Source organism: Chaetomium strumarium (assembly GCF_033439665.1).
Source record: "Chaetomium strumarium strain CBS 333.67 chromosome Unknown B0T15scaffold_7, whole genome shotgun sequence".
In the NCBI taxonomy this organism is placed as follows: domain Eukaryota; kingdom Fungi; phylum Ascomycota; class Sordariomycetes; order Sordariales; family Chaetomiaceae; genus Chaetomium; species Chaetomium strumarium.
The window spans coordinates 441,194-467,842 of NW_026944435.1; the positions used below are offsets into that span (position 1 = coordinate 441,194).

The 26,649-nt window shown below is 55.4% G+C and overlaps 9 protein-coding genes across 9 annotated transcripts; 3 read left to right on the forward strand and 6 right to left on the reverse strand.

Moving 5' to 3' along the window:
- Positions 1–563: 563 nt before the first annotated feature.
- On the reverse strand, positions 564–2,629 carry B0T15DRAFT_403361 (uncharacterized protein; the record flags this gene model as incomplete). Its single annotated transcript, XM_062865200.1, has 5 exons — positions 564–702; positions 778–1,182; positions 1,287–2,024; positions 2,074–2,126; positions 2,189–2,629. The coding sequence occupies 5 exons, from the start codon at positions 2,627–2,629 to the stop codon at positions 564–566; spliced, it is 1,776 nt and encodes a 591-aa protein (XP_062717827.1).
- A 694-nt stretch (positions 2,630–3,323) lies between these two features.
- B0T15DRAFT_541808 (SPOC like C-terminal domain-containing protein) lies at positions 3,324–6,577 on the reverse strand. The gene is made up of 7 exons (XM_062869889.1): positions 5,834–6,577; positions 5,685–5,745; positions 5,107–5,625; positions 4,657–5,054; positions 4,386–4,597; positions 3,857–4,326; positions 3,324–3,785 (listed from the first exon to the last, which is right to left on the reverse strand). Exons 1-7 carry the CDS (start codon positions 6,325–6,327, stop codon positions 3,774–3,776), a joined length of 2,166 nt encoding a protein of 721 aa, XP_062717828.1. The 5' UTR covers positions 6,328–6,577; the 3' UTR covers positions 3,324–3,773.
- A 268-nt stretch (positions 6,578–6,845) lies between these two features.
- On the forward strand, positions 6,846–7,621 carry B0T15DRAFT_403975 (uncharacterized protein; the record flags this gene model as incomplete). Its single annotated transcript, XM_062865233.1, has 4 exons — positions 6,846–6,883; positions 6,973–7,006; positions 7,076–7,352; positions 7,455–7,621. The coding sequence occupies 4 exons, from the start codon at positions 6,846–6,848 to the stop codon at positions 7,619–7,621; spliced, it is 516 nt and encodes a 171-aa protein (XP_062717829.1).
- Positions 7,622–7,841: 220 nt separating this feature from the next.
- B0T15DRAFT_290056 (uncharacterized protein) lies at positions 7,842–9,253 on the reverse strand. The gene has a single exon (XM_062863696.1). The coding sequence runs from the start codon at positions 8,872–8,874 to the stop codon at positions 8,077–8,079; it is 798 nt and encodes a 265-aa protein (XP_062717830.1). The 5' UTR covers positions 8,875–9,253; the 3' UTR covers positions 7,842–8,076.
- Positions 9,254–10,143: 890 nt separating this feature from the next.
- On the reverse strand, positions 10,144–12,198 carry B0T15DRAFT_541812 (uncharacterized protein). Its single transcript, XM_062869890.1, has 4 exons — positions 11,487–12,198; positions 11,363–11,427; positions 11,092–11,315; positions 10,144–11,025 (listed from the first exon to the last, which is right to left on the reverse strand). Exons 1-4 carry the CDS (start codon positions 11,844–11,846, stop codon positions 10,592–10,594), a joined length of 1,083 nt encoding a protein of 360 aa, XP_062717831.1. The 5' UTR covers positions 11,847–12,198; the 3' UTR covers positions 10,144–10,591.
- Positions 12,199–12,330: 132 nt separating this feature from the next.
- Positions 12,331–15,067, forward strand: B0T15DRAFT_561551 (DNA topoisomerase; the record flags this gene model as incomplete). Its single annotated transcript, XM_062870556.1, has 6 exons — positions 12,331–12,856; positions 12,919–13,116; positions 13,176–13,354; positions 13,408–13,577; positions 13,639–14,963; positions 15,032–15,067. Exons 1-6 carry the CDS (start codon positions 12,773–12,775, stop codon positions 15,065–15,067), a joined length of 1,992 nt encoding a protein of 663 aa, XP_062717832.1. The 5' UTR covers positions 12,331–12,772.
- Positions 15,068–17,208: 2,141 nt separating this feature from the next.
- On the forward strand, positions 17,209–18,730 carry B0T15DRAFT_290207 (putative Sin3 binding protein-domain-containing protein). The gene is made up of 2 exons (XM_062863697.1): positions 17,209–17,314; positions 17,470–18,730. The coding sequence occupies exon 2, from the start codon at positions 17,508–17,510 to the stop codon at positions 18,600–18,602; it is 1,095 nt and encodes a 364-aa protein (XP_062717833.1). The 5' UTR covers positions 17,209–17,314; positions 17,470–17,507; the 3' UTR covers positions 18,603–18,730.
- A 1,718-nt stretch (positions 18,731–20,448) lies between these two features.
- Positions 20,449–22,634, reverse strand: B0T15DRAFT_290254 (uncharacterized protein). The gene is made up of 2 exons (XM_062863699.1): positions 22,552–22,634; positions 20,449–22,489 (listed from the first exon to the last, which is right to left on the reverse strand). The coding sequence occupies exon 2, from the start codon at positions 22,309–22,311 to the stop codon at positions 20,599–20,601; it is 1,713 nt and encodes a 570-aa protein (XP_062717834.1). The 5' UTR covers positions 22,312–22,489; positions 22,552–22,634; the 3' UTR covers positions 20,449–20,598.
- A 1,267-nt stretch (positions 22,635–23,901) lies between these two features.
- B0T15DRAFT_541827 (HAD-like domain-containing protein) lies at positions 23,902–25,756 on the reverse strand. Its single transcript, XM_062869891.1, has 4 exons — positions 25,318–25,756; positions 25,234–25,255; positions 25,098–25,166; positions 23,902–25,035 (listed from the first exon to the last, which is right to left on the reverse strand). The coding sequence occupies exons 1-4, from the start codon at positions 25,381–25,383 to the stop codon at positions 24,260–24,262; spliced, it is 933 nt and encodes a 310-aa protein (XP_062717835.1). The 5' UTR covers positions 25,384–25,756; the 3' UTR covers positions 23,902–24,259.
- Between the last annotated feature and the right edge of the window lie 893 nt (positions 25,757–26,649).

Genomic DNA, 26,649 nt, shown 5'->3' on the forward strand with positions numbered 1-26,649 from the left:
ATGCTGGCGGGAGACGGGTGGGACGGGCTGTCTCCGTGGCCTTGGATAGCCGAACCGCGACGCCCAGCTGCCCCGTGACCCTTGGATGCGGCGCGACTCTACTTCGTCAGCCACGCACCAAATTGTACAACACAAATACAACATACACGCAACATCATAGCATTGGCGTTAGGGGTGGGAATGTCTTGGCTTGGGATAGGTTGGGTGGGATTATGTCAAGTCATGGCAATACGAGGCTGGCGGAGAAAGGCCGCATGCTCTGTATCGCTAGAAATCATCTGTGCCTGGACTCGGAGCAAGGAAGAGAAGGAAGCTCTGATAAATGGACCGCTAGCAAAGTCAGCGTGGGTTGATAACTCTCCTCTAATATCAACGTTTTTGTATCGACATGCAGGGGGCTAGCTGATCACCACTCTGCGGTGGCTAAAAGCAAAAGGCTCGGCATGAAAAGCATCCGCTGTCTTGGTACTCCCAACAGTCCCTTTCCGATTAGAATGTCCGCTGATACCATAGTCAGTTCCCACGAAGTAGCAAGATGCCCGTCTTCCCTGAGTCCCTTAGCATTACTCGCACCAGATGGCAACCCCGCTCTCCTCGGCGAAAACAGTGCGGAACGAATCGTCTGCATCACCGCCGTCGTCATCCTCATTGCTGCTCCACCCTTCCCCTTCATCCTGCTTGCTCTCGTTATACGGAATGTGTCTGTAAGTACCACATCAATTAGCAAATACGCCCTAGTGCTGGATCAGCTTCACAGCTGCACCGCCTCAAACCTACGTTTGTGTCGCTTTGTTAGCAGCCTCCTTAGGGCGCTTCAACCGCTCCGCAACCGCCAAGCCGACCATGGCCTGCAGCGTATAGACGGCGTCATTGCCGGCATTGTGCAGATTGCGGTAGGGGATGCGGAGGCAGTTGAGGACGGTCGCCAGGCTGGCCGAATCGTTGCTCCGGACTAGGTATTGGTGCATCATTCGCGTGTCGATAACCTCAAGCACGTTACGGGCCGCCTCCACGTGGTAGGCAAGCAGCCTCAGGTATTTGATGTCCGAGGCTGCCTCGTGGAAGACGAGCACCACGGGCCGCTGCTTGGTGACCCCGTCGACCGGATCAGTGAAGGTCGCGCCTTCGACCAGTTGTTGGAGAATCCGTTCGATTTGGGCTTTCTGGACAAATTCGCTCCGTCTAGGCAAGGTTAGTCGTCTGTGGTATGAAGGGCTTTTTTTTGAGTCGGAGGGGAGGATCTCTGGGGAAAGGGGGACTGGGATAAGGGGACGGTGGGGACAAACCCAAAGTCGAAGCGGTCCGGGCAGCCATGGACGTAGCGCCTGTTCACGGCCCAGGTATTCTCTCTGACACGGAGATGACGAGCCCGGATGTACGGAAACCAGTTCTGCCCGCCGTCACCAGGCGCAATGTTCTGGATCTCGATCGTATCCAACATAGCTATGCCAACCTCGGTGATCAGGTCCTGGTTTCGCTCCCATGCCTCAACATCAACGGCCAAAAACATGACAGAGTTCTCCGGCTTCACGGCGGTTGGTTGACTGAGATCGATGACGGGGTTGATATCAGCAGCCCCTGCCCTCTGACGGAGACCTAGGTATCGCTGGACTCGCTTGATGGACCGACCCCATGCCTTATGGCTCGCAATGCGTTTCGTGCGGTTCTTATCGGCCCTCCTCCGATTCTTCCTATCCGCACGGGTCCTCGCGATGAGGTGCCGAAACTTCTCAAGGTCGGGCCGTTCCACTTTCGAGATATCATCATCCCGATGAGGCCCCGGGGTCGATTTGCAGAGTCTTCTGAACGTTGTAGGGTTGCTGGAGCGGCCCAAATAGCGCGGCCTAGGCGTGTTCCCGAAACCGAACGTCATCTTGAATCTTGCCTCGTTCTTGCCAGGAGGGATCGTGAGCTGAGTGTCGAGCTTAGCGTTCACAGCATCTAGGACATGCTGGAATTGGTAAGTGGGCACAAAAATCACAGCTTTGTCCATGTTCATTTCGGGCGGCGCATGCATGTAGTAGCTGATAGTTGTCAGTTGCCGGATCGTGAACAATCTGAATGACGACCTACAGATCCCACTCGCACTTCTGATGAAGAGCTTTGACTGTGAAGAAAGGGGCCGCCTTGACCGGATGGTCAGCACACTCTGGTCCAAGCGGGATCGGTATAGGATTCGCGGGCTTACACGGGTGCTGTTGGCCTTCCCGATGAACATGTCGGGGTAGCTCGTGACAAGCCTGAACGCCACGAAGACCTCTCCCTTGGGCGAAACCTCGCCCATGCGGAGCCCAGTTTCCTTCCACCTGACCTTCTCCAACTTCTCCGGCACACGACTCTGTGGAACTTCCTGGTCTTCCGCCAAATTCTGGCGCGTCCGGTTCATGGGGATGCCATGCTTGGCGCGCTCTGCCTTGGTGAGCTTGTGGTGGTTGAAGATCATGGGTGCCGAGTCATCCGACGAATAATCAGCAGTTTCGTCCTGGTCTTGAACCGCAGACGACGGCCCGACCTTGGCGGCTGTCTCTTGGGGAGGGATGTCGCGCCATGCAGAGGGGTCGAAGCCCTCCCAGACTGTGTCGTCGGCGGTGAGGGCCTTAAGGCTGCGCAGGTGATCGTCGTCCTCCATGCTGAAGCGGCGCACAAAGTGCTGGTCCAAAACTGAAAAGTCGGTATGAGGGACGGAGTGCAAAGGTAGAAGTACTAAATCCGACTTGTCATGTCGGCAGCCCACGAAGGTACCGTAGACGGTTGAGACGGGGAAGGAATGGGAAGGAACGGGAGGAAATAAGCAGGTTCTCAGCCTCAATGGAGAAAAGTTCAGGTTTGGGCCACGGCGAGAAGTGAAATACACCGCAGTGACTGCACTGGTGCAAACGGAAAAGGAGCTGGGCTGAAGCAAGTGCAGTCGAATCAACATGTGGGAAGGTGCATTGTCCAGCCAGAACACAATCCCACATGTATCGTGGCACTGCCAAACAAAGAACTGTTGAAATACTTCCGCCAACGATAGCAGAGACTGGAGCTTCGTTCCTCCGATGCACTTGTGTGTTCTCCATATGATCAAGCTAGTATCACCCAGCACAGCTCGCACGCATAAGGTACATAACACATGTGGTAGTAAACAAGTGAACTGGTTGCCAAGGTGGATGGACAGGCAATTGAAACTGTGCATCTCAAAGATCCACATAACTTACGTACTGGAGGTGTCTTTTGCAACAAGTGACGTGGGATAAGCACTGTATTATCAGATGTATGGGGTAACTTACCATCATTGTCATCCCTTATTATAATTACTACTAGTACTGAACACAGGCACCTGACCTGTGCCTCTGTATACCATCCACGATTACACACGTTTGCACGACCACCAGTGTAATACTCAGGTTCTCCGCTTGCACCGCGATGATGAGTTTTTCAATCAATCATGATACTGAAGCACCAACATTATATGTGAGTTTAGGCCGCAAGAGAGCAGGCGCGTCGGATCTAAAGCTCCCGTCACCACCATCCGACAGTAGGTAACATCCAAGGTCCTCAGGGAAAGGTGCTCAGGCATCTTCTATACATTACTACTACCGTGAGGACAGCTTTGCCCAATAAGCTGGCTCGAGCTTTTACGGCTCATCGTTACCAAGCTAGGATACCAGTACGCTTTTCCTTTGTTCTCTAGCAACAGATCGCCAAAACATTGGGTACTACTAGTAGTAGGTACTACTAGTACCTACGTGGCCAACTGTCACACAGCCCATTCCCTACCTGACCTAGTAAGGTCACGTCGCAAACTACAGGTAGCCAGCAGTCAGTAAACACCTTGGTACAATACCTCAAAACGTTGAAAAGCTTCCATACTTACCGCCTTGGCCTCATCAGCCGTGACCTCCGACACCTCCGACTCATCCTGGGTGATCAAATTAAGGTGGCCCCCAATGATGTGCTTAAACCACATCTCCCGGCGATCACCATTGAGCTCGCCGCTCAAGATACTCTTCTTCAGCCCGGTCAGGAACTTGTTGTACATTGCCGGCTCCTCTAAGCTGATGAGCTCTTCACGCATGACCCGGAGGTTCTCGGCAGCCCGGGCATAGAACAGATCCGCAAAGCTGTCCTGGATGAGCTTGCGGACGATCTCGCCCATCTGCTTCGCAGCGCTCGCGACTGTCGCGTCGTCCTCTGCCGTGGCGAGGATTTGCTTGAACTCGGGAATCGCGTTCTCCAGCGAGATGGTGGTGCGCTTGCGTTCGCCGAGCAGGGCATCGACATCGAGGCCGGAAAGTGGCTTGACTGACTCCTTTCTGCCGCGCCTGCCCTGTGCCTTGGCGGGGACTGGATCGTCATGTGAGCAAATACTTTCTTCCGTAACAGGGGAGGGATAGGCAACAGACCTTTCTTGATTTCGGCCGCGTCAATCAGGGCGTCTATCTCCGACTTCGCCTTCTGTAGGAGTTCCTCGGGAGGCTTGGAGTAACGAAGGAGGATCTCGGCTGGCGGAGAAATAGGCGCATCTGGGTTTACAGCACGAGCGCGGATGGCCTGGTTGATGCGGTGGATAGTCGGATTGTACAGATCGTCGATCGGTGCATATTCCGCCGGTTTCCTGTGCCGTGTTAGTTCCGGTGTACTGTACCGGAGAGAGATATCTGCAGCCTGGCGTACCCCTCATCGTCAACATCAAATCCAGACAGGTCCATGGCATCAACGAAATCGCTCATGGCCTGCTTTAGATCCTCCGACGGCAACAGCCGATGTTCCTTGATGACGTTGCCGGTTACGGTAAGCACCTTGTCCAGGGGAGGGAACTGGTAGCTGCGAACATCTTCAGCAAACGGAAGCGGCACATCGTACAGACACTCAAAATCGTCCTCGAGAGCAGGATTCGGCTTGAGTAGCAAGATGTTTGGTTGAGCGTCGTCTTTCTGCACATATCTCGCCACGGCATAAGATTCGAGTTCATGCAGAGCGTGGATGAGCGCTGAGAGGCCCAGCTCGGCTTCCTCATTCAGCTTTTGTGCGACGATGATGCCGGTCTCCCCCATGTTGATGAACGGGCTGTACTGTCATCCGGCTCAGCATTCAGGTGCCAAGGTTCGAGGCCACATGACTTACGCTGCTGAACGGAACGAACCCGAGAATGGTGAATGACTTCTTCGTGTTTAGTTTGGTGACGTGCGAGTCGGACTCGCTAATGGACACCGCAGTCCGGCCGTATGTGTAGCCTTTCTCCAGCTCTTCAAAGTCAACGTCCCGCTTCCCACCGGGGGCCTCCGGATCGTCGACCTTATAGGTGCGCATCCGCTTGACGCCGGAGAACTCGGTGCCGCCCATCTCGGTGTCCTCGTCAAGCGTTTCGGACTGGGAGGTTCCTCCGCGCTCCTGATTGATAACCACGGTGCTTGCCGCCGGGGGCATCGCGCGCTTGGTCTTGAAGTAGCGCTCTACATGGATACTCAATGCATTCTCGGATTTGCTCGGGTCCCCAAGCGTGAGCGGGCCATCGTAGGCCTTGAAGGGTCTTACGGGTTTGATGCGAGGGATAGCAAGCTCCTCGACAGCCTGAGCCATGGTCCCGAACACGCCATTGTTGCACTGGTCTACCAGTTTCCGGAGTATCTTCTCGTTCTTGCGCTGTTTCGGGTCAGAAAAGTTATCCATGTGCGTGCGGACCGTTGTGAAGCTCCACTTGCCTTCCGCTTGGACTTGTCTTCCCCCTTGAAGCCATAATCCGGATCGTCAAAGTCGACGCCACTGAGAGTGTCAGTCTGGCCTAGGAACGGCCGCACCAGCACCGGCACCAACACCAGCACCGGCACCAGCACCAGCACCTAGCACTTACATCACGATAAGCTCTATGTTGGAGTGGTTGAGCCGGTTAGCGACATCCTCTAGCGACTCGTCATCAATTGGCGATTCGGCGTTCGTGACGAGTATGATCTTCCGGTTGTACTTGAGCTTCTTGGTGAACGCCTCGATCATGGACAGAGCAACGACGATTGCCGAGACGGCATCTCCTCCGTGGCTATGCGAAGACTGGATCAACGAGCGCAGATCCCGCAGTTCGCTCATGGTCATCGGTCCGATTTCCTGCAGGACCGAAATGTTCTCGTAGCCTTCCAGCCCTTCGCGGTCCTGCGCATTGTCTGTCTCGTCAGTATTCAGGCCCACGACGCCGAGCGTCCAGGTCTTGCGGCTTGCAGCGACGGTTGTTGAGATTTTGTCCCAGACATAGCGCATGCCGAAGTCGAGATCAGACTCGTCGCGGCCGTTGTGGCAGTCGGCCATCGACTCACCCAAGTCCACCACGTACACGGTCGCCTCTTTGTCCGCCATTGTGATCGAAGTTCGGCGGGCGATTGACTGGGAGCCTGAGAGAACTGGAAACGAATCAATGGAGAGCGGCCGCACAGTGTGGGGGACCCCGGAATGCACATGGATTTATTCCGCGCGCCATTGTTCCATGCCGAACTTCAGGCAGCACAGGCGAGCAAACGGACGGCCCTCGCGTCGATGGTTGCTGCCTCGCGCGGCGTCACATGATTGCGCGTCATTGGAAATGATCTCACCCCTGGCTCCATGCTCGGATCCGTCCCCACCCTGCATCACCGCCAAGATGGTTACATGCATCATATATGTACCTAGGTATTTTATACTGCTTGTACAATACACTACAGAATTGCGGGGACTCAAAACCCCAACTTCAACCAACCGCCTCATCGAGGACATTTGAGGCATTCAACCTCGCACGCGTCCAGTGTTAAATTCAATATACAAGGGCACGTTCCGAGCTCTTCGGGTTGGCGGAATCGGGCATCAAACACGGAGATAGGGAAAATTCAGACCAACTCAAGATGAGTCTCCTCTCGCCTGCTCCATATCATGTTCTCAGGTATGCCGGCGCCGCACGAATTTCACTCCTTCTATCCTCGCCCTCGCACGGATTGAATTCTTTGCTCACAAGGTCGGAATGTGAACAAGCTATGGAACCCTCCTGGGGACCACCTTCTTCCACGTAAGCCGTCCATCTCCATCACCACACGGCCCCCTATCGCCCCTCTTGCCGCCTAACATACCGGTCTAGACCTTCGTTGGAGGCATAGTCTCGTTCCAAGTCCTGCCCCGACCACAGTTCGCCGCGCTCATGGCCAAGATCTTCCCTGTGTATTTCACCATGCAAACGGCGCTCCCGGCCGTCATGGCAATCACCTACCCTGCGGGCGGCGTGTCCGGCGTGCTGGACCCGTCCAACCGGTGGCGTGTGCTGGCTCCCATAGCCGGCGCTTTCCTCTGCGCGCTGGGTAATCTGGCGGTTGTCGGCCCGGCTACCACGAGGGTGATGGATGAGAGGAGGCAGCAGGGTATGTAACAAACCAAGCCACTCTCTCTCTTTCTCCCTCCCCCCTTTTCTCTCTCTGTGTGTGTGCTCTTTAATTTAGCAGCGAAGGCTTACGGCCGGTTAGAGAAAAAGGACGGCAAGAAGTCTTATGACGCGCCGCCGCATTCGCAGGAGATGGTGGCGCTCAACAAGCAGTTCTCCATGCTCCACGGCATTTCGTCGCTCCTGAACCTTGGAACATTCGTCGCGGCCGTCGTCTACGGCGTTTCACTTTCATCCAGGCTGTTCTAGAGCAGACACTCCGCGACGGCGTTGTTGCCGATGCACCGATAGTTAGCTGTTATTCTCTATCCTATGCATCCTCCCCAGAATAAAAGGTGGAATTACAAGTCCATACAGGCCAGCGGGTTAGGTATCGTTGTGCTCTGACCCTCAACAACTAACAGCACGGAAAAGGGAAACAAGACCACCCTGCATTGGTTCCGTCGCGCCCAAATGCCCTTTTCCCGAGAAAGATGAAATGTGCCGCTTGAACTCCCCGCAAGACGCAGACCAAAACCAAACCGTTGACGCCAAACATGATACTCTCTCAACACATGCCCAGAACGAGCCCCTAGCCAAGCCGGTGGGCACATCTACTGCGACCCCCGACAGAAACGAATCGACGACCAACCGACCGACGCTCTCAACTCTCAAGAGCCCCGTCCCCCACCCTTACGAGAGAAGAACCTCCCCCAAAAAAAGAATCACTGCTTCTGCGCAGCCTTCCCCTTCATCCCAACCTTAGACTCGAGCTCCTCCTTCGCCTTCAGCAACTCCCTCCTCATCTCCTCCCGCGCCTTGAGCACCTCCTCCTTCAGCCGCGCCTCGACGGCGCTGGGGTCGACCGCCTTGGCGTGCTTGACGTAGTGACCGAGCGAATACTTGAGCGGTTGACGCGCAAGCAGTTCCTCTAAGCTCGGCTCTTCCGCCGGTTTCGGGTAGGAGCGCGACATGGGGTCTAGCGCGACGACCTCCGTGGCTGATCGCCGGGGCGACGGCCTCTTCTCCTGGGCCGCCTCGAGTGTTGGTGACGGCGGCGTGGTGTGCGACCTGTCTAGCTGCGGCCGATGCTCTGGTTCCGACGCCACGGTTGATCTGCCTGATGCGGCCGAGGACGCCGAGGGCCGCCGCTGCAGTAAGGCGCTTGAGGGGGTCGTGGGCGGGGAATAGTCCCGCTCGCTCGGCGGCAACACCGAGATGGAGGATTCGGCCGGGGAGGGCATGGGTGATCGCCGCCCGAACGATGCCGTTGAAGACAGATAATCGCGGCCGCCGGGCGACTGCTGGCAGGAGGATGGGTCGGCTGACATTGTATTGGGCGACTGCCGCCCGAACGGCGAGGCAAACGAGGGCATTGTCAAGTCCGTCTGTTTGGCTTTTGTGGCCTCGGTCGGTTGGGCAAAGAACGCAGACGAAAAGAGCGACGGTGCGTCTTGCGGGGATGGATTGCGCGAGGTAGGAGGGGAGAAGAATGAATAGATGGCTTCCCATGTGAACCCCATTTTGCCAGTGCGGTCAGACCCTTGAATAGGGCCCTAACACTACTAGTACTATTGTGTACCTGATTTTTTTGGCTGCAAGTCGGGGTCTTCCCTGCGGATTTTAAAATCTCAGAGATGTGGGAAGTCGCTCACTGCGTGGCCACCGGTAAGAACCCCCACGGTACCCACTTGATCTTGGAGTGGTCTCGCGCGTTACGGAGCCAAATGAGCAAAATGGCAGACGGAAAGAGTGAAGTAATAAGTAGGGTGCCTGCCGTCGTAGTTCCCGGATCTCGGTCGCTGCTGTGAGTTGGGAAACCAAATACCACCGGAGGACTTCGGTCCCTCGGTGATCGGAGTTGTCTGGCTGCTTGATGATCGGTCTTCTCTTGCTCCCGGTACACCGAGTCACAGTACGCAGCTTTGATGTAAGTCGACACAGCTGATGCACAGAATTTGTAGGTCGATGGTGCTCGGTGTCCGAGAGAAGCAGCCAGCAGCTTTGGGATGAAGTATGTACAACTCGAAAACGAGGTAACCACCAAAGTTTGGAATATCCGGCTACGGGAACGAGGGCGGCAGCCTGAGAATATATAGTACCTTAGTATCTAATCTCCCATCAAACAACAACGAAGCCTCAGCCGGTGGACCGGTGATGACCCAATATCCACCCTCATCTCTCACTTGGCCACATGGCCCAGCCAGGGGAGACCGGCAGGCTCTCCGGGCCAGGGGTGTTCACTCCAGGTGCATCTCCCGTGAAGATCGCCGTACGTATTTATCCCAGCGGGATTAGGGGACGAGCCTGCGGCGCTGCCTGCGAGATTGCCGGCCTTGGCGATTCGGGGCCCGTCCATGGCCTCTGACAGGTCGGCATGGCCCAGAACTTGGACCGCTTGCTCCGTAATAGGTAGTACTTACATAGGCCAGCTAGTGTGATGAGAGTCGCGCAGGGAGTCGGAGACCCCATGTCTCATCCACACTCGCAATTGGAGGTGGGCTCTGGCAAGTTTCAACCCCACGCTCGAAAATGGGGGTCCAACAAATGTTGCACAATGCTTGCAATTTCGCAGACTGGTCAGGTGAGCATTCTGGAAGCCACCTAGCTTGTGCTACCCTTGCAGTGTCTTGCAGCTAACCGCACTAACGTCAGGTTAACCAGGTCCGTGGGACGCCGCCGTCAATCTGCCGCTGCACAGCCTAAAAACTGGAGCTTCTTGTCCACCTCCCGCCAAGCGAGTTGATGAACCGCATGTGACTTGACTCATCAGCATCTCATGCTTGTTCTTCGCCAGGCTCAAATCCCATAGTAGTATCAAAAAGTCGTATATCTCGCTCATGTACTACACAATTTACTAGGCTAATACCAATGTATATGCATGATGCCGCGCAGCTTACCACAGTTTACCAACGTTAGTTTTTATGACCCCCCTTTTCTCCAGATGCACATCATAACAATCCCTGCTCAAGACAGTCACCGGGGTGGATCCCGGTGTTTCTCCCACATCTCCAACACATCACGAGAGTGCTGGGACTCATCGGAGGATCTGACAATCTGTGCCGCATTCCTCCCCACAGTCATCCCGCAAGTCTGAGTCGTACACTGTACGTAAATACTGTTGGCCGCCTTTTGCGACGCTAGACTCCGTCGGTAGTTGCTTAACCGCCGAGCCCCCGTGCTTATTATGTCTCGTGTGCTTTTCGGGAATGGGGGCTCTGCCCGCCTTCTGCCGCCACCTCACTTCTGTTTCTGTTTCTCCTTCTCCTTTTGTCGCTGTTTCTCGGCGAGTTCGCTTGTCCGAATGATCTTGGGCTTCAGGGCCGGCGTCTTGTAAGCGGAGAGCCGCTTCGGAGCGAACATGCCAACATTGCGCTGATACTCGCTGTACTCGGGATACTTCCCGCCCGTGATCCCCTCAGTGAGCCACGTCGAGCCTTGGAACAACAGGATGAGAAACGAGGGGCCCAGGCCCGCCCAGCTGTACAAAGTTTTGGTCGCGTAGCAGCTCCACTGGTAGAGGAGGAACCAGATGGTCTGTTCAGCCGCAAAGTTGGGATGCCTGCTGTATCCCCACAGGCCGGAGGTGAGGAAGCCCCGGTCGAGGTCGGCTTGCTTGAAGCCCCGCGAGACCTTGCCGGTCTCTTTGTACAGCTTCTTTGCTGATTGGTAGACTGCAGGTTGTAAAATAGTCAGCTCGGTCCCCTCTTTTCAAGGCAGTGTCATCCAATCGACCATACCCCATTGCTGTTCGTCTGCGATGTACTCTGTCAGGATGAGTCCAAGCTCCATGGCCAAAGACGCGAGATCAGCGCTGGTCAAGTTCGGCTCAATAGTCGATGCGAGCAGAATCTTGTAAACGGGCGCGGTAATCAGGAAGAGCAGGATACTCTGCATGAATGAGATGAAGGTCCAGTTAAGGACGTGGAACGCCGCCTTGGGTATGCGCTGTCGGACGAGTTCCCTGGAAAGTGTCAGCGTGACATTTACAGGAGAGGTGGTCATGCCCACCATCGGTAGTCCTCGCTCCCGATATTGTAGCCCCCCTTCCTCCAGTAGTTGTACGTGAGACGAGCCTAGTCAGAGATCCATCCGGTTAGTGAGTTCCTTTATCAAGATATCGTGTCCAGCTCACACTCCATATCGAGCTGAAGAGCAATGCTGCCTCAATACGCCTAGTGGGAAGTCCAACCAGGCGCGCCCATAGAGCGAAGTGGGCTATGTACAGCGTCGGCAAGAGGCTCCAGCAGCGATCAACCTGTGAGTAGTTGCGGTTGACTTCGGCGACCACGAGGAATACCGCACCAAGAAACACAGAGAGGGCGAAGCCGGATATGAGAGGGTTGGTTTGCATGTAAACTCTCAACAGACTCTCATGGCCCGTCAAGACCTCAAGTAGCTTGCCGGGGAGGGCATAGAGTTGGGGAATGAAGGGTTCCACTGTCTTCGTGAAGTCTGCGCAGTCCTCTAGAGCGCGAAGGTGCGGAAGCGCCATGTCGAGTCAAGTACGCCACTTCGAATCAGTAGAGGTCTGTTTCAATGGTTTCATGAGGTTCTACACAACTTGATGGTGTAGAGTGTCTTCTCCCCTTCGTCACCCAGAACTTGAATTTTTGGAGCTCAGACTGTGATGTAGGCGTCATCATTCCATCTTGTTGCACTAGCAGGCCACTGCAAGCCTTGGCCCTTTCCGTTTTCCGAAACGGCGCGCAGAACTCAGAAGCGCCCGTTTGATTTGCGGGATATGTTAAGCGCACCTCGGCGGAACTCCACCGTTACCCCATTCTTACGCGGGTCTGTTAACAAACGGCAAAGGAATGGAACTAACCGAAATTTCGGGGTTTTTGTTAGGTGCATATGGTGCTTTCAAAACATTGACACAACACATGTAAGTAAGTAAACACTGTAATCGTCCTGAATTCTGTAATTTACTAACAGACATGTAATTTTGATTCCTGTAAAGCTCACACAAGGCTGGCAACCGTTTCATCAAGTTGACCGCGACGCGTTGGCAGGCCAGAAAACACTTGAGACATGAGCACCAATAATCGAGTGGAACTCAAGTTATGATGAATGTCTCCAGAGACCCATCTCCCCTCATGAAGTATCGCGTGCCGTAGAACCAAAGACTGGGAAACAACAAGCGGATGTTTTGTGCGCTTGGCCCTTGCCCTTGCTCTCTCCTCCAGCCTCGAGTTTCCTCTTGATGGGGCCGCGATGCCGACAATTGAAAACGCCTTTGAGCACTTATAATGCGTTTACAGCTTGACTTAAAGAAGGTGGGCTTTCGTCGCCACCCACAAGCTTGTCTAGGAAATAACGAGTTGCGGCAAGGCGCTCATCACTCTGCGAGTTTCCCGGCTTTGGCTCCGTCAACACGCCCGTTACCATTCAAGCCTGCCTCCTCAGTCGTCGACAGCCATGACGCGCATTCTCTGTGTGGCTGAAAAGCCCTCCATTGCAAAGGCAGTTGCTAGCCATCTTTCTGGTGGTCGGTACCAGACTGTGCGTCCTCTCCTTCCCGCTCCTCCTCGCCTTGGATCCGCGCGGCGCTGACGTTAGCATAGAACAACACACGCGATACATACATCAAGAATTATTCCTTCGACTTTGATTTCGGGGGGTCATGGGGATCCTGCTCGGTGACTATGACCGCTGTGAAGGGTCATCTCACCGCAGTCGAGTTTCCCCAGGAGTTCAAGTCATGGGAATACCCACCACCTGACCGTCTGTTTGACGCGCCCGTGCAGACGGTGATTCCGAGTGTAGGAAACGCAAGCGCGACATCAGAAGCATGCGGCTTCCGTTACTGAAATCTTGACAGGATAACAAGCACATCGCCAAGAATATCGAAGACCAGGCAAGGCGTGCGAGCACACTCGTCATCTGGACAGATTGCGATCGCGAAGGCGAACATATCGGCAGCGAGATCCGGGACGCTGCAAAAAGGGGCAATGCCCAGATACAGATCAAGCGGGCCCGGTTCAGCAACATCGAAAGAGCGTAGGTCATGATCCCTCACTTGCGTGGCCATTTGTGCTGAGCATGATGTGTAGGCACATATTGTCCGCGGCCAGACGATTGGTTGCCCTTGATGAAAAACAGGTAGACGCCGTCTCTGCTCGCATCGAGCTCGACTTGCGGATCGGCTACGCATTCACCCGGTTTCTAACGCTGAGCCTGCGCGCCCTTGGGGGGCCGATGTCCCAGCTCACAATCAGCTATGGTGAGCATTGATATTCCACGTGAGCCACTCGAGATTCCTAGTATTCCCTAACGTGGCACAGGGTCTTGCCAATTTCCGACCCTCGGGTTTGTCGTAGACCGGTACTTTCGCGTCAAGAACTTTGTCCCCGAGGCGTTCTGGGGGATCAAGGTGATGCATGAGAGAGATGGGATTAAGGTTAACTTCAACTGGTCCCGACACCGCCTATTCGACCGCATGGCGGTTGTTATCCTTTACGAGAGATGCCTCGCGGCTAGGACCGCAAAGGTCACCAAGGTCCAGGAGAAACCGACGAAGAAGTGGAAGCCGCTCCCTCTCACGACCGTCGAACTGCAAAAGATGGCCACCCGGTTCCTGCGCATGACGGGTCAACAAGCCATGACTGTAGCCGAGAAGCTATACAACAAGGGGTTCATCAGCTACCCCCGTACCGAAACGGACCGCTTCGACAAGGGAATGGACCTCCGGGCGCTGGTGAGGAAACAAACCCAAGATAACAGATGGGGCCCATTTGCGCAGAACCTGGTAGACGGCGCCTTTCAACAACCCCGCCAAGGCAGACACGACGACAAAGCCCATCCACCGATCCATCCCATCACTTATGCTGCCCCAACGGCGCTCGACGACAGCGAGAGGAGGGTCTACGAGCTCGTCACCCGCCGCTTCCTCGCCTGCTGCTCCGAGGACGCCAAAGGCATGGCAACAGACATCGAGATACTCTACGGGGACGAGACCTTCAACGCGCACGGCGTCATCGTCCTCGAGCGCAACTACCTCGACGTATACCCATACGAGAACTGGACGGACACGGCGGAGCTGCCCAAGTTTACGATTGGAGAGCGGTTCGAGCCAACCGAGGCGATGATCACGGAAGGCAAGACAAGCCCACCGGGGTACCTTACGGAGGCTGACCTCATCGCCCTCATGGACGCGAACGGAATCGGCACAGACGCTACGATGGCCGAGCATATCGAGAAGATACAGGAACGGCAGTACGTGAGAACCGTGGAACGCGGCGGCGGAGGCGCGAACAATGATGACGAAGCGGAGCCTCCCGCGGCGAGAGGCGGGCGCGGTAGGGGGCGAGGCCGCGGCGGCCGCGGGGGTTCACGGGGTGGGCGTGGGGGAGGATCGAGCCGTGGAGGGGGACGGTCCGGGGTGAGGGAGTTTATCCCTACCAGTCTGGGAGTCGCTCTGATCGAGGGATTCGACCGGATGCACTTTGAGACCAGCCTTGGCAAGCCTTTCCTTCGCAAGGAGATGGAGCTCAAAATGAAGGCGATATGTGAGGGCCGCACGACCAAACGTACAGTCTTGCACGAAAGTTTGAACCAGTATCGGCAGGTTTATGAACACTCCAAGGCAGAGCTCGCCATCCTAAAGGCAGTGAGTGGCCGCAGCAACGCGCACCGGCATTTGTCCCCTGGCGGTTTGCTGACCTGACCCATTGATAGGCCTGCAGACAATATGTCTTCCAGAATGGAGCATAGCGAGCCAACCCATCTAAGAGTTGACCAGATACCTACCTTCAGGGCGACCTGCATGATGGTGGCTTCGAGAGTGCGGGGAACGTGGCACCCTCCAAGCTCAAGCTCAGCCGAGACGTGAGCCGACCCCTCTTGTCGAAGCGGAAAACGATGGACTGAGGGAAACAGAGACCAGCCACAATCTAGCGTGCGGGTCGGAACTCCATGCAGGTGTGGTGGTGCAGAAGGGGGGGATCTTGGGCTGCTATGGCCAACGGACGGAAGCGGGCTTATTACCTCGTCCGATACCGGATGATGGTATCGGCGCTCTTGGTAAAACGCAAATGCAGAATGGCAGAGTATGTAACAGGGCACCGAAGATCTAGTTGCTACACGGGGTTTTGGCGTTTTCTAACCACTCGATTGGGACCGTGATGCAGGCAGGTTGGTTGGTGGACAGACTCGGGAGCCGGGAGAAGCGGCGGAGAGCCAATCCACACTCTCGGGCGGCAACGGGTTTGTGTGAGAGGGGCCACCCCGCATGCAACAGGCAATACGTCTCGATTTGTGCACTTGTTTCGGAACCGTCGATAGGGTTGATATTGTCCAAGCCCTTGCGGTGCGCTGAAGGAACTTGAAGCTCTTCGGCGCCTCGGGCCAGCGGGCTGCGGGCCCCGCCTCGCGTCAGTGGATCGCTGTCGGACTCCGGGTCCTTTATCTGATTCCTCCGTCCGATTGCCGTGGGGAAGCCGACCTGCGCCGATCTGGGTCTTTCTCGATTCCGGGATTACCCTCGCTTGTACGCCCCGGCCTGGGGTGGCCACAGGAACGCGACTCATCAAGCAGCCCCTCATTGGGGTTAAACCCTCTTGCTGTCGTTGAGCAAAGACGGGTGACACCTGAAATCGAAATCGAATGTTCTATCCGTATCTGGAGACGATGAAAAAGTCCAACCACGGAGCGACACCGGGTCAGCTGGGCTGAAGCCAGCCTAGTAGGGCAAGGAGGTAGTCAGCCCGAAGCCAATCGGAAACGCCATTTGGGAACTCTGATGTGAGCATTCGACGCACATTACGCGACAAACTTTGCGGGAAATATTTGCCATTTTCACTGCCATTGTGTGGGAGCTATAAACTGGGCAAGGTTGGCATGTCGGCCGCTGCTCGGACAAGAGCGGGGTGATATGAACTTCGAACTCTTGAGGATGGGAATGACTGCATCTAGTGTAGAGCCGACCTTCAGTTACATAGTATCACTAGCACGCTACAAGGTTCGTGGTGCCTTATCACGGACACATGACCAGGGGTGGGATTCTCGTTGGTGGTTGGTTGGTGTGGAAGAACAGACGAAAGAGAACACAAGGTGGGAATCTGAGAGGTTAGTGGTTAGGACGAGTAAAGTGCACAAAGCAGGTCTTTGTCACTGCGCACGATCGGACGTCGTCATCGCGCTGGGCGGGTACGTCCAGGGAACTCACGGCCTACGAAATGCGACAAGCAGACATCAAAGATGCGGCTTCGCACTGTGCCCGTATAGGTGACTGATGATTGAGATCCACAGAACACTTCATCAATTCTGGGGTTCGCACAACGTGGAATTCCTCACCGAAATTTCGCCCAAGAAAAAAAGCAGTCGGCATCGGAATCTGATGTTTGAAGACCAAACACGCTCAATTAAAGTCTGCTCCGACTGGAGGACTGAGATTCAATGCGAGGGACGCCGCTCCCTTTGTCATGATTCTGATGGTGGCACGGTGCAGTGATCCGCTCGAAAATCGAAATGCCACCAGTGTGAAGGTTCCTGCTCTCCATGTGCGCTTTGCGGTGACAAAGACAGAGGGACCCACATTTACCTACCACGCTCATTCTCTTGGCACTTTGACGGCCCCGGTACCCAGTGCCAACAAAGAATTGGCTGCAAGCATCAGCAACACCTTGCTGCGAGGCACTGTACCTGCCTTGCCGACAGCGGTATCCTAATGTACCTACCTCCCCGGATTGGTACACACACACACCTTCCATCCGATGCTTGCCCAGGCACACACGCACCCTTTATTATTTGCCCTGGTCTGTCATTCCTCGCTCCGTTCCTTTCTCTTGCCTCTCCAAAGCAACAACAACTCGCAATTCTAACCACTCGACTTTACAGCGAGAGTCATCTCTGTCACCACAGATCATCCGCAGCAGCTCTGCCATTTTGCCCACCGCACTTTTGTCCGACAGCCTCGTCTCCGGTCAAAAGTTGTTTGCCCAACAATTGCTTCAGACAGTAGTGAGTGTGATTCAAGTCCCGTCCCAGGCACACCCGCCGCCGGCCACCGCTGCCAGCCATGGCTCCTGCGCCCAGCGGTGTTCAACGCCGATCAGCGCGCTGCACCGTGTCTGCCTCAAGAAGAAGCGCTAACGGTCGGTCGCGCCGCATTGCAGACACGTCTCGAAGCAAGCCAACCCCTAGAACTGTCAACATGGCAACTATGGCATCTGCTGTCCGCGATATCGCGAAGACCTCCGACCGAGACAACTTAACTGCTGTAGCGGCTCGGAGTGTCCCTGTGGCAACCCATCCGACGACCCTCCCTACTCCCCCGAACTCCATATCGCCCTCACTGCCTCCGCACGGGCTGAAGGCCCAGCTTATGCGGGCACGCCTCGACTCCATCGACTCGGACTTGGATCTACTGGATAGCGGTGAGGAACACTACGAGGGTGCCGAGTCGCCGCCGTACGACTCGTCCGGCGCCATCACCTCAGCTATGCTGGCCAAGTTCCATCTGCCGGAAATCTTGATTAGCCATGGTCCGTTGCCGATTCGCCATTTGATGGGGTACCTTACCACTTCGGTCCCGGGCTTCGCGGCGATTCCGCCGGGGAAGGCGCGTAGATTGGTCGTGGGGGCTTTGGAGGGAAAAGGAAGTGGCAACGGGGGTGGTGGGCTGGATGGTGACGTGGAGTTTGTGAAGGTGGGCTGGGGTCGATGGGATGCTAAGCGTCGGGGCCAGCCTGGTCGGGATGCGCCGGTACGTGACGCATCCCCTGGGGGCCATCCGAACAGCATACCCATCACCAGGACCGCCGGGTGGAACATGGACAGGTCACGGCTCGGCGCGAATATCGGGTCGAGCCTTGGCGCCTTTTCGTCGGCCGCTCTTTCTCACGACGACCGCTTCATGGATATGGACATGATGGACCACGAAGCCGACAAGATGTCGTTAGATGGGTCCGGATCGGCGTCTTGCTCCGAAGCTCCCGACGACGACGACGATATGAGGAGGCACAACGACGACCCGGAAGACGCGACCGACGATGAGGACTGGGCGGCAGTCGGCGCCGCGGCGCTCCGTGCGTCGTCGTACCAGGCCCGGTCCAACCAACAACACTTTCCTTTCAGCACAGTACATACTTCGGGCGGTATACGCTCCTTCTCGGCGGGGATGGCGCGCCCGCCGCAGCTACGCCCGCCCAATTACCCCGGTATTCCGGCATCTGCGTTCGGAGCTGCTGCCCCCGACGCGCAGGAACGCGAGGCTGTGGAGGCTCTCCTTCGTCTTGGATCCATGTAATATCACCAAAACTCTACTCTGCATACACGACATTCGCATGGCATTGGCTCGGCGTTTTCAACACAGGGGCGGGGCATCAACTCATCATCATCATTGGCGGCAAGAACAAACATCGCCGGGCGTGGGAAATACTTCGGTTCTGGGATTCTGGGCTTTGGGGATTTGGGTTGCTTGGGAATCCCCTCTTGTTTTATGGTGTCGGTCGGTCCAATCTGGGTTCGGGCCTCCGATGCACTCTATTGATGGATGAAATAGATGGGACAAATGGAGCAGGCCTGGATTACATTGGGAGGCGGCGCCCTCTTATCGGGCCCTACGCGTCTTGGATCGCCCCTGGACACGAGCTACGAGCCCACGTCTTCATGCAATCGGCTTCAGGGTGACCCGATTTCCTGGGGCTATACTCTCGCATTATTATTACGCGCATTATCATAACGTCACGGACGGACCAATCATCGCAACTCACCACTATTCCTTACACCCAAATTGCTCCGGCGAACTAGTCCGAGCCTTCCCTCTTGCGGCCTTGGTCAGATGGTATTAATGGCATCACCCCGTCGAATGCGTTTACCACCCTGACGCATTTGAGGTAGTTCCGTCCGCATTCGCCCAACCATCGACGGCTGGGGACAGGGAAATAAAACCGACGTTGACCTATTTTTATATAAAAGATTCTTGTAATAATGAAGGAATGAGTGTTGGTTCTAGCCACCAACCAAATGGGTGGAGAGGAATTAAGAAGCGCTTGCAGGGACCTTTGAGACCTTGGATTGTTTCCGCGTGCGCTCGATTGCTTCATGGGGACGTAACAAGACGGCCACTGTCTTATGCCTTTGTTTTGGTGCCCGATTCTTGAGATAGAGTTTTTTTCCTTTTAATATATACCCCAACTCTTTTTCTGGCCGCATTCACCGAGGTTTTTCTACTCGTCTTGACAGTCCTTTTACGTTCAGGGTCGAAATACTATCCATCGTGGAAGTCCAGTTCGGTGCTAGGCGTTCAGGTTAGCATGCTGTCTGTTAGTTTACATCGCGGATTTTAGATTGAAGAGGCGTGGCCGAACTCTGGGTTATACAAGGGTTTTGCTTGCTACCTGTGTTTTGAGGGCGGAACTATACATGAGTGCAGCATATTCCATAGAGAGCAAACCATGCACACGTCTTTGCATCGAAGCCTCATCCTGTCTTCTAATCTAATCTTTTCGGCTCCCTACCTACTTTGACCAGGTCTGGCTTCGATTTGATTCTTGGGGGGGATAGGAGAGGAGCAGCTTGTAGAAGGGTGGATTCAGTTATATATCATATATCTAAGAGCATTCACCGTCAGGTTAGACGAGATACGGATCAAACTCAAAAGAGTGTTCATCACGTAGAGTCCTATACTGAATGCTTCCTTTTGTCAGCATTTGTCTTCTCGGGCTTAACTGAAATAAAGGCGGGGAAATAGCAGTCATAGTAAAGGATTATTTATCTGTACAGGAGAGGGAGGGATGCCCTGTCTCCTCTACTACGGTCCAGATCATATATAAGTGTTCATTCCAGCAAGAGCCCAGAGAGTACGTGCAGGTCGGGTGAGAATCGTTAGAGGAGTTGTTTCTGATTCCCAAGACAAAGACATTTTGGCCTTAACCGATGTACAATACACCCATTTCATTCCCTTCGTTCCGGACGACAACCTATTCGGTTGCGGTGCCTAGATGGTATGTATTAGCGAACCAACCAGCCCTCTTCCGTTTTACTCCTGGCTAGCAGATGCTCCAGTGCTGTCAAACATCAAAAGTAGAGGTGCCTGTCGTGTACGCCACATATATGCAGAGAGATCGTGCTGATGATACACTTCCGCTCCTCAGAGGGCCCACCCGGGGGGTAGGACTTCGTCGGATCCCATAGAATCCCCCAAAACAGTGCTCCATGCTGATCCAAGAACTTGAAGTTGTACCACACCATCCAATACCGACTCCTTCCCCGCGCGCGTAACCCCATCTTTCCGTGTATCATCAATTCAAGTGCTCCGTAGTTCCATTGGTCGGTTTCATTGCCGCCTCCTCCCGGCACCGCGTACACATGCACCACCCCCCCAGACTCCCCTGAGCCCATTCCCTCCGCTGCTGGACGGGCAGGTTCACATCGCAATAATGATTCAGGATCTCCTCTCCGGCCCTGATGCCGCCGGGCTGTTGGCCCACTACCCGAGTCTCCCGCGCCCACATCACCATGCGCCCGCCCCATTCCCAGGTGACGTTAGGGTTGCAGTCGTGGTTCGCCAGACACCAGAAGGGATGGACGGCCGCGACGTCCGGGCGGCCATCGCGCAGGCTCTTCCTCGCCGAGGCGGTGCCGCGGAACTTGGCATATGCCGTGTTGAATACCCACAGATCGTACTTGTACAGCGTCGCGTAGATGTCGACGTCCATCCTGTCGAGGATGTGGAGCGGAATCTCGACGTTGTACTTGAAGGAGAAAGGCAGCGTCCACTCCGGTGGCGGCTCGGCAGTGACCGAGCCGTCGATGTCGTTCATGGCGGTAGGGACGAAGTCGCCCCAGATATACTTGATCTCCTTCACCTCGAGCGGATGGATGTCCTGGTGTGCCGACATGGCAAAAAGGCGTGCCAGCAGCAAGAGATAGAGGGATTCGTCGACGTCGCGGGCATCAGGGTCCTTTGCAATGGAGTCGACATCCTTGTCGCAGACGGCAGGGTGGTACTGCTCTTGGGCCTGTTGGAAGCAGAACTCGTCGCAGAAGATGGTGTCGTAGCACTCGGGGCAGCTCACCGCCTTGGAGTTGCTGTCCAGAGGCGGCAACTCGGTGCCGCAGGCGTCGCAGGTCGATTCCTTGTGCCGGTTGTTGGCGGTCAGGAGCGAGTACTCCTTCAGGACCGTCTCGCCGGGCGCGATATCCTCTTTCGCGAAGAGGCCCAACTGGTTACAGGTCGGAATGATCTCGTAATCGTCGGTGTTGCTCTCGCCATCGAGCAGGACGGGGAGATTCGAGACTCTGACTTCGCACTTGGGAGCGATCTCGGCGAGCCGTCCGTTGAGGTACGATAGCGATTCCTGGGAAAAGCGGTCAGGCTCGTAGGTGTTCCAGGGATACACTTCCCGGCGCACAACTCCGGTATCCGGCAGGCTGTTTATGTCGAGTGGCTCGTCCGGGTCCTTCCGCAGCCTTCGCCTTGCCACCTGCTCGATGTAGCCCTTGATCTCCGCGAGCTCTCTGTTGTGAGGCGCAAGATTCAGACCCCTTTCGCAGAAGCTGAGGGCGCTCTTCAGGCAGCCGCAGAGCAAGAGACTGAGCGAGAGGATCTGAAAACAGCGGACCGAGGCAAGGTTCGCGAGCAGGTTGTAAGTGCCGGCCGCCTGCGCGCCCTCTCCGTCTTGGGGGCGATCGAGGTCTTCGACAAGCGCGCCGTGGTTAAGCACGTCGGGACAGGGGGTGGTGGAGTAGCGGCTAAGAGCCTCCTTGGCTTGTTCGTGGTATTCGAAGCTCTCATCATGCACTTCGTCGGCCAGGAGCAGGGCACGGTAGGCGTCGCTGGCGGCCAGGTCGGGATACGCGAGGTTGGAGTAGACGACGGCCCGTTCCAGGTAGAGGATCAAGTCGTAGGGGGATGCGGCCAGTGCATCTGTCAGCTGCTGGCGACGCTCGAGAAGGGGCCCCCGGGGTGGATCTTTCTCGTCCGTTACGACGGACGGCGAGGAGCTGTCCATGGTGGAGGACACAGAAGCGAACTGTTAGACGGCAGGGGTCGAGCAAGGGCCGTTTTCATCGCGGGTTCCAAAGAGGAATTGCCCCAAGTTTGGGGTGTGATGCCGGGGTCAGGAGATGATGGATGATGGGACGTCTCCGAGTCTTAATAACGACTGGCGGGCATCGCTGCGTGAGAGGCTATTTCAAGGTTCTGATAAGCCATGGCATCCGAGGACCTAGTGTGGATCGGGTGACCAAACCTTAATAAGGAATTGTGCGTTCTTCTGTATTCGGTGCTATTCCGAATCTTCTGACAAGCCAAACTGGGAAGAAAGAGGTGGTAAGTGGAACTGCAGTTACAACGAACTCTCGAGTCGTCTGCAGAATGGGACGACTCGGACGAGATGCTCAAAAAATGTAAGCCCTCTGCGGAGACAGGGAGAAAACAGAGAAAGCTACTATAAAGGAAGGGAAGCACCTGGCGTGTGGGTGCCACGAAACCCGTGGCTGTCCCTTATTTTTTATTTGCACACATTGGACTATGGGCCAGCAGCCTCCATGCACCCTCGACGGCTTTGCGTCGAATACCTGGTCCAGACCAAGGGATGCCGGAGCTTTTTGCGCGATGCACATGGGAAGCACACCCGCCCCCGGCTCGCCTTTGCGTTGGGCTAGACTCTATCGGGCCCAAGGGCTCCAGCAAACCTTGGCCAGTTGATGCCGGCCAACGCGCGGAATGCCGTCATAGCTGCTGTGCACTACATACAGTGCCTGACCCTGCTTGGTTCTTGAGGTTGCGGGGCATGCTGTTGGCCAGCTTGGATGAATCCTCAAAGATGCCCGTCTCTTATCACGACATACCTTATGCTTGCACTGCACACAGAGCCACAAGAGAACGACGGGGTGGTGTAATATAGAGTAGGTACCGGTAGGTAGAAAAGCGATGATCGAACCCCTAGAGAAACCACTGGAGGGCGATGCCCTTCGCTTGCAAAGAAAGCAACTTGGTCAACGGTCTGGCGGAGTTCCTGTGCCAGTTGAGTCTGAGAACGAGGGGGTCGAGATCCGGGCCGCAATTGAAAAAGACCCTGCGCGCGGAGGGCTAGACCCACCGAGGCCCTTGTGTACGGTATCATGCGCTAAAACAGGGTTCACACCCACCAGATCAAGCAGCGGCTCGGGAGCTGATTCTCAGGGTCCTGCTTGGAGAACGGAGGGCTTGCAGATGGTGGCGGCAGGCTATTGGCCGGCCACCGTCGCAAGCGAGGGGCACTACGTCATCCTCTCCGTCGGCACCTGCCCACGTGCCCCGTGATGCTCCCTCACGAATGATTTGGTTCCATAGCTGAAATAGGTGTCAGGCCACAAGTCACGGCGCAGTGAACTGGCAGTTGTCTGTTCGTCATGCTACACTTAGTAGTGTACAGTGTACCGTCCATTTCCACCGTGATTTCCGGTTGCTGCCGAAACGCGAGAGACGGATGGCAGATCTGACGGCGGCGGGGGTGTCGATCTGTTTGATAAGCCGCTGGAATGTGGAGGAAGACCCTTGAGGAATTCCGTCGATTTATGTAGATCCCGTCACACTGGGTCAGCAAAGGAGTAATAATGAGCCCATTTTCAACGCTGCCAATCCACAACGGCCGTCATCGAGGGACAGGTTCCGGAACGAGTGCTACCGTCAACTGCTCGGCACGCCTAGCCAGAGACAGCGCTAATAATGCCCCCAAGTCTCGACATTCCTTGGTATTGGATGCCCCTCGCTCTCGAAGGACAAAGATCTATTGGCCGCTTTCTATATCCGATCAAGCACCTGCGACTGCAATAGAGACCAACACGCAGCGCTATCCGCGCCAGCCTCCTTCACCTCGTCCTACTGTCCTACATGCCTTCTATCTGTTGCTGCGCCCAGTCTTGCTGCTCTGGGACACTCCCCGTTCAATTCCACCAATTAACCGTCAGTTACCGTCATTGCGTGTCTACCCGTGCCGCAGCGCCGAGGTCACTGAGTTTGTCGACATAGAATGCCGGCACGGCCACTGCATCGGCCGCCTCCCAATCCGCCTGCTGGCTCACGCCTGTCAGGACCGCCAGTGTCCCGCCTAGTCTCCCCTCTATTCCGAACTTGATGTCCGTGTTCAGGCGGTCTCCGACCATGCAAGTGCGCTCGCGGTTCAGCTGGAACTTGCCCTCAATGGCGTGCATCATGGCCTGGCTCGGCTTGCCCAGCGCCAGCGGCTGCTGACCCGTCATGTACGCAAGGGGCATGGACATGGATCCCGCTCCGGGGAAGAAGTTGTGGTTCATGGGAAAGGTCGAGTCGATGTTTGTCGCCAGAAAGACCGCGCCCCGTCTGAGGTACTGCAGCGCATGCGACAGCTTCAGGTAGTTGATGTGGAAGTCTAAGCCGGCGAGCACGCAGCCTACGTCCGGGTCCAGCAGAGTCCCGTCCGCGATGCCTTTCCAGTCTTCCGGAGTCATGTCTCTCCTGAAGGCCGGGTCGGTGCCGCCGATGAAGGGGATATTCTCGCTACGCAGCTCATTCTCGATGCCAGCCTCGCCGATAACAAATACCTTGTTCTTTGGCGGGGCAAGCTTAAGGATCCTCGAGATGTAGATGGCGGAGGAATAGGCCGAGCCGAAGATCTCTTCTGCCTCGGAAGGAATACCCAGGGCGGTGAATTTCTTGACATATTCCTGACGGGACTTTGTCGAGTTGTTTGTCACGAAAACAACTTTCTTGCCTGACAAGCCAGGAGGAGTTCAGAAACTGTGCCAAGTCTGCGAGCAGAAGAAGCGAACTGACCTCTGGATCGCAGCAGTTCCAACGTCTGGGGGATACCCTCAAAGACATGGTCACCGGACCATATCACCCCTAAGAATGAGAACAGAGAATTAGTTTCTCATCGACGGAGATTAATTCTGATGTGTCTCTTGGGTACCATCACAGTCCAACAGAAAGACCTGGTGATGGTGAGTAAGCCTGCGGTGAGGGGCCGGGGGGCCGGATGAGTTGACAAACTCACATCAAACTGATCGATAAATTCATTGATGGCGGCAACATCGCCAGTGAGGTATTTTGGTGTGCTCATCCTTGCGACGGCAATCAATGGAAGGTGAAGATAATCAGGTCAGGCTGAACGCCGAGGGTGCCGGGGGCTCTTGGTCAGAAACCAAGGTGACACAATCCGACTCCCGGTCTCATTTTCGGGCACTCGCCGGGTTTGCTGCTTTGAATACCTTAGGTATTGTACAGAAGCTACCTTGGGTGTGTATGTATTGTACAACACCTTACCTAGGTATGTATCCAGATTACGGGCATTGATTGGCTAAAACCTCTATTGGAGAGGCCCTTCTCGGGGATCCAGAGTCGTGGGAACTGACGGCTGTACTTCCGTACCATCTCACGATCCATTGCCGGCTTTTACTACTTGGTACCATAAGTGGTAAGCTTTAATTCCTGATTCAAAGATCGAGAACGCCGTCGAAAACTCGAACCACACACGGTTACACTAGACGCCACTGCAAACAAGCCAAGGGCGTGGCTGCCCAGACCCGTATATACACCTACTAGTAGCTACAGTAGGCCTAGTAGGCCGCAGACTCTCCGTCCCGCTCCATTCTCCCATAGCTACACAACATGTAGTGTGGGAGGAGTATCTGGCTCGGGGGCAAATATACAACTTCTGAACGAAGTGAGGCTATCGTACGATTTTGACATCATTGCCCCCAGCAATGCGTCAGAATGGGAAACCCTCCATGGTGGGGTTCCCGCCTCCATGACCCCCAACTTTTTGTATGTATACATTACACGATTAAGGTAAGGTCTCACGCCGCACCCCCACCTGCGGATGATAACGTTACTGGTATTCACCCGCTTGGGTATTCTGGAATCCTCTGCCGCGGTGCGGTAGCAGCGGCCATGTGTCTTCGTCCCCTTGACTGAGGGTCAGTCTCCTGACGCCTCTCTCGATGTTCTGCGTATCGCGACGACAGCACCTGCATGTTCGCCGCAGCAAATGGAAATCGGGGGAGAGTGTCGAGTCGTCGACAGAGCGGGGCTACGGCAGTTATGTATGGTATCAAGGCGCCTATGTCAGTATTGTATCACTGTATGAGTGTGTACGATGGCGGAGTTATAAACTCATCTCTTATCACCGCTCTACGGATACCGCTTCACACTCTTCCTGGTTGGCAGCGGCATGACTGACACAAACTTACTCCGTATACGGAAGCATAAACCACATACTGGGTACCTTACGTACAATACATATCTTACATGATATTACGTTACAGTACATTACACGTAGGCCGGAGAATCGTGCTAGCATGTGCCCAAGACAGATGGCAGGACAGTT

What these genes read in the sequence shown, in the direction of transcription:
- B0T15DRAFT_290254 (XM_062863699.1), bottom strand. Translation starts at nt 22,311, where the DNA reads ATGGACAGCTCCTCGCCGTCCGTCGTAACGGACGAGAAAGATCCACCC.
- B0T15DRAFT_541812 (XM_062869890.1), bottom strand. Translation starts at nt 11,846, where the DNA reads ATGGCGCTTCCGCACCTTCGCGCTCTAGAGGACTGCGCAGACTTCACG. An exon ending in TCTTCAGCTCGATATGGAGT is followed by an intron (nt 11,428 to 11,486) that starts GTGAGCTGGACA and finishes ATCTCTGACTAG; the next exon opens with GCTCGTCTCACGTACAACTA. An exon ending in CGCAGACGAACAGCAATGGG is followed by an intron (nt 11,026 to 11,091) that starts GTATGGTCGATT and finishes TACAACCTGCAG; the next exon opens with TCTACCAATCAGCAAAGAAG.
- B0T15DRAFT_541808 (XM_062869889.1), bottom strand. Translation starts at nt 6,327, where the DNA reads ATGGCGGACAAAGAGGCGACCGTGTACGTGGTGGACTTGGGTGAGTCG. An exon ending in AAGACAAGTCCAAGCGGAAG is followed by an intron (nt 5,626 to 5,684) that starts GCAAGTGGAGCT and finishes GACCCGAAACAG; the next exon opens with CGCAAGAACGAGAAGATACT. An exon ending in TTTGATGTTGACGATGAGGG is followed by an intron (nt 4,598 to 4,656) that starts GTACGCCAGGCT and finishes AACACGGCACAG; the next exon opens with GAAACCGGCGGAATATGCAC.
- B0T15DRAFT_290207 (XM_062863697.1), top strand. Translation starts at nt 17,508, where the DNA reads ATGGCAACTATGGCATCTGCTGTCCGCGATATCGCGAAGACCTCCGAC.
- B0T15DRAFT_290056 (XM_062863696.1), bottom strand. Translation starts at nt 8,874, where the DNA reads ATGGGGTTCACATGGGAAGCCATCTATTCATTCTTCTCCCCTCCTACC.
- B0T15DRAFT_541827 (XM_062869891.1), bottom strand. Translation starts at nt 25,383, where the DNA reads ATGAGCACACCAAAATACCTCACTGGCGATGTTGCCGCCATCAATGAA. An exon ending in AATTTATCGATCAGTTTGAT is followed by an intron (nt 25,256 to 25,317) that starts GTGAGTTTGTCA and finishes CACCATCACCAG; the next exon opens with GTCTTTCTGTTGGACTGTGA. An exon ending in CTTTCTGTTGGACTGTGATG is followed by an intron (nt 25,167 to 25,233) that starts GTACCCAAGAGA and finishes TCTCATTCTTAG; the next exon opens with GGGTGATATGGTCCGGTGAC.